At 57.3% G+C, this 4,715-nt stretch overlaps 2 protein-coding genes across 2 annotated transcripts in view; one reads left to right on the top strand and one right to left on the bottom strand.

Annotated features, from left to right (window-relative positions):
- BOLA3 (bolA family member 3) overlaps positions 1 to 4,715 on the top strand; it is a 30,586-nt gene that overhangs the window by 6,597 nt on the left and 19,274 nt on the right. The window lies entirely within an intron of this gene.
- Positions 687 to 4,715, bottom strand: part of MOB1A (MOB kinase activator 1A) — a 28,846-nt gene continuing 24,817 nt past the window's right edge. Inside the window, exon 8 of the mRNA XM_017744704.1 lies at positions 687 to 746. Coding sequence (XP_017600193.1) covers positions 702 to 746 — 45 coding nt within the window. The 3' untranslated portion in view covers positions 687 to 701. The remainder of the gene's footprint in view (positions 747 to 4,715) is intronic.

Raw genomic sequence — 4,715 nt, 5'->3', positions numbered from 1 at the left:
GGGAGGCAGCGGGACCACGAGCCGGCGCGGTGGGTACCCCGGCCGGGGGGAGCCGGGGGGGCACGGGGGGCTCTCACCAGTCTCACTCGGCGCTTGGGCTTCCCAGTTTTCCTTGAATTTCCCTTTTCAGGGGCGTCGAGTTGGATTTAGGTCATTTGCTCCTCTCTGGCCTGCCTCCCGCTGGCATCGGGGGACTGCGGCGGTGCATTGGGACCGGGAGGGGGTTTCCCATCTCTTGGGCTGTGGCGACGCGGATCGGTGTTCCCCAGGAGCATCAGTGTGATTCCGGCAGCATTCCCGGCCCTGGCACAGCCCTTCGGTGGCACCAGCTGAGCGGTTTCTTGTTGTAGGGTCTCCAGTGCTCAGGGATGCTCAGGGCTTCCCCCAGCAGCGCCCCTAACCCACCATCCCAACAGAGGATCCCCGGGGTTGTTGCCAGAGGAGGAAAACCACAATCCGAGTGCCGGGGCTGGCCGGGCTCCCCCGGAGCGGGGCCGGCAGCCAAGCTCCCTCTTGGCTGGCCCGTGCCACCGGCTGGCAGCAGCTCCCGCTGACCTCCGCAGCTCCCGGCCGTGCCCTCGCCGCAGCCCTGGCACACGGTGCCCCCCCCAGCCACCCCGATGCCGCTGGGAAGGGCTCAGCATTCCCACCGAGCTTCCTCCGCGCTCCTCTGACTCCCAAATTCCATGCTTTTAGTCAAATCATGTGGTTTTTGCAGTGGGGTGGCACCGAGCGTCCCAGCTGCTGTGTGTGTGCCGAGTTGCTCTGTTCTCTGCAGCTCCTGACCTGTTCGGCTCCTGCCGAGGGGTTTAACAAACTCCCAAAATATTTATTTTGGGGAATCTTTGGGGCCCTGGTGTGGGGAGCAGGTGTTTTGGGAGGACGAGGGATTTAAAATCCATTTCCCTGCTGGGTTTGGGCGGGTTTAGTTTGTTCATCGTACAGCCCAGCAAGGAGGTGAAAAGAGTTAATTTGAAAACGTGAAAAAGGGGAAAAATAAAGGGGGAAAAGCGGGATTGGAACAGCTCAGGCTGTAAGGAGGATGGATGGATGGATGGATGGATGGATGGATGGATGGATGGACGGACATGTGTCCCTGGGGGGACCCAGATCATCCCCTTGTTTTTGGGTCAGTTTGAGGCTGCTTTGGGATTTGGGTGTATAGGACTGTGGGATATCCAGGTTCCTGGCCATGTAGGGGTGTTGGATGTATAGGTCACTGGATATATAGGGTTGCTGGGCATATAGGACTCAGGAATTTAGGGTTGCTGGATATATGGGATTGTGGAATATCTGTGTTGCTGGATAGAATGAATTGCTGGATCTATCAGGTTCCTGGGTTGCTGGATGGATGAGATTGCTGATTTTATAGGGCTGATGGATACATAGGGATGCTGGATAGATAAGGTTGCTGGATGTGTGGAGTTGCTGGATATATGGACTGCTGGCCATATGGGATTGTTGGATGTGTAGGTCCCACGATTGGGTATACAGGACTTGGATGTTTAGGATTGCTGAGTGTTTAGGGTTTGTTTGGTGTGTAGGATTGTGGAACGTTTAAGGTGCTGAATATATAAGCTGCTGGATATGCGGGCTGGTGGAGGTGTCAGAGATTGCTGATTATATAGGGCCCTGGATGTATAAGTTTGCTGGATATACAGGTCCTTGGTTGTATAGGTTGTATAGGGTGGATGGATATATGGGATTGCTGGATATACGGGTCACTGGATCTATAGGGAAGCAGGATCTGTGGGGCAATAGGATCTGTAGGGGAGCGGGATCTATAGGACAGCAGGATCTGTAGGGCAGATCTTTAGGTAGGGCAGCTGGATCCATAGGGCACTGGAATCTGTAGGGCACTGGGATCCATAGGGCAGTGGAATCTGTAGGGCACTGGGATCCATAGGGCAGTGGGATCTGTAGGACAGTGGATCCATAGGGGACTGGGATCTGTAGGACAGTGGATCCATAGGGGACTGGGATCTGTAGGGCAGTGGGATCTGTAGGACAGTGGATCCATAGGGGACTGGGATCTGTAGGGCAGTGGGATCTGTAGGACAGTGGATCCATAGGGGACTGGGATCTGTAGGGCAGTGGGATCTGTAGGACAGTGGATCCATAGGGGACTGGGATCTGTAGGGCAGTGGGATCTGTAGGACAGTGGATCCATAGGGGACTGGGATCTGTAGGGCAGTGGGATCTGTAGGACAGTGGATCCATAGGGGACTGGGATCTGTAGGGCAGTGGGATCTGTAGGACAGTGGATCCATAGGGGACTGGGATCTGTAGGGCAGTGGGATCTGTAGGACAGTGGATCCATAGGGGACTGGGATCTGTAGGGCAGTGGGATCTGTAGGACAGTGGATCCATAGGGGACTGGGATCTGTAGGGCAGTGGGATCTGTAGGACAGTGGATCCATAGGGGACTGGGATCTGTAGGGCAGTGGGATCTGTAGGACAGTGGATCCATAGGGGACTGGGATCTGTAGGGCAGTGGGATCTGTAGGACAGTGGATCCATAGGGGACTGGGATCTGTAGGGCAGTGGGATCTGTAGGACAGTGGATCCATAGGGGACTGGGATCTGTAGGGCAGTGGGATCTGTAGGACAGTGGATCCATAGGGGACTGGGATCTGTAGGGCAGTGGGATCTGTAGGACAGTGGATCCATAGGGGACTGGGATCTGTAGGGCAGTGGGATCTGTAGGACAGTGGATCCATAGGGGACTGGGATCTGTAGGGCAGTGGGATCTGTAGGACAGTGGATCCATAGGGGACTGGGATCTGTAGGGCAGTGGGATCTGTAGGACAGTGGATCCATAGGGGACTGGGATCTGTAGGGCAGTGGGATCTGTAGGACAGTGGATCCATAGGGGACTGGGATCTGTGGGGGGGGGAGGAATTAAAAAGAGGAAAAACGGATTTTAAAAAAATGAATGTTTTTGTCCTCACGGGGATTTCCCCCCCTTTTGTAGCACCCAGAGGATGCAGAAGGGGCTGTGCAGGAGCAGCTGAGTTAACCTGAACCATATCGCTTGGTTCTCTATTTTCATTTATTTCCTCCCCTCCCTCCTTGCCTCCCCTCCCCAGATTTTATCCTTTCCCGGGGTGAATGGAAGGAGGTTTGGGCAGGCAACACTTTTTCCGAGGGAAATATCCTGAGGGCGGAGGAACTGGTGCCCACGGCAGGGAGGGGGGGATTGCTGCGGATGCAGCCAGAGAGCGTCGGGATGGGGAGGGGGATCGATTTTTGGGGAGAAGCTGCAAGGTCCTCCCATCTCCCAGCCAACAGGGCCAAGAACAAAAGGAGCTGGATGGGAGAGCCAGGGAAAAAAAAAGTTTTATATATATATATGTGAAGTTTTTTTCCTCCACTGATTTGGGGAAGGTTGTGGCTTTTGGGTTAACCCTTTAGGAGCAGCGGGGGATCCTTTGCTCCTTCCTTTAGTTCACAGGATGGACTATTTTCCTACATTCCCAGCCCGGTTCCATAACCCAGTTTATGGGATGGAGCAGCCCAGGACGCCTCCCTGGCCCTGTGGCTGATTTTTGGGGCTTCCCCTGCCCTTTCCCAGCAGGTTCCTCCCTGGGGAGACCCTTGGGGCCTCTCCCCACCCGGAGCAAAACAGGCTTGCCATCATTTCCCTGGGCTGGCGTCACCACCGCGACGCTTCGGGCCACCAGCGTGTCCCCCCGAGCCCTTGGGTGGGGGGCTCAGGGCTTTTATCTCCCTGGCACTTGGGAAAATCCCCTTTGGCTGGGCAGGAGGAGCAGGAGGAGGAGGATGACGGCGTAAGAAGGACGGGCGAGGCCGTTTCTCGCTCGCTTTGCAAAGGAGAGCGGAGGCGTGCTGTCCCCACCCTGCCCGGGCTGCGGCAGAAACACTTTCTCCTCAGACCTGACCGACCGGTCCCATCGCTCGCGGCTCCGGCGGCGGCTCCGCGGCTGCCGCGAAGGCACCGGAGCCCCTCTAAAATCCACGGCGGCATCGGGGTGATGCCGGAGCGGAGCCGCAGTGATCTGCACCGGCGCTGCGCTCCCCTGCGGGTTTTCACCCCTGGGGAGAAGGGGTTTTTCGGGAAAGAATCGTGCTGGGAGTGGTTCTTCCAAGGTTTCGCCGGAGTCAGCAGCATTCTTATCTCTCCAGCGTCGCGTTCTTATCTCTCCAGCGTGGCTCTGCTCACGCTCTCACCGCGAAGGGTGGAGGGCTCTGTGCCGAAGCCGTGGTGCCTGCAGGGTAAAGTCCGTGTGTGTGTGAAGCCGCACACGGACGCAGAGCAGCGGCTTAACTCGGAGCCGTGACTTTGTAACTCGGGGCTCCCGCCGGATCCGAGCTGCGGATCCTTCCCACGAGCCGGTGCCGGCACCGTCCAGAGGCAGGAAACTCTGCCCACAGCCTGTGCTTGCTTTGGCACGGTTTTTCCAGTGAACTTTGCTGTATTTTTAGCTTGCCGGAAGCTCCCCCTGGTTTTTGGCAAGCGGCTCAATGCGCTGCCAAGCGCCCGGCACTGAAATCCCCGCTGCTGAGGTGGGACAGCACACAGAGAACAGAAAGATAACCCCCCCCCATCCCTGGCAAAACCCCTTGGAGGGCGTTAATCGGGGTGTCCAGCCCCGACGCTGGGGTGTTGGGCTCCCCGGGTGCCACCCCCTTGCCTTGGCGTGGACGGGTGGGTTTGCTCTGTCCCTGGCACGCCGCCGGTGCTGCCAGCGCTG

The sequence above is a fragment of the Corvus brachyrhynchos genome, unplaced genomic scaffold, assembly GCF_000691975.1.
Source record: "Corvus brachyrhynchos isolate BGI_N302 unplaced genomic scaffold, ASM69197v1 scaffold119, whole genome shotgun sequence".
In the NCBI taxonomy this organism is placed as follows: Eukaryota; Metazoa; Chordata; class Aves; order Passeriformes; family Corvidae; genus Corvus; species Corvus brachyrhynchos.
This window is presented reverse-complemented; position numbering and strand designations above follow the sequence as displayed.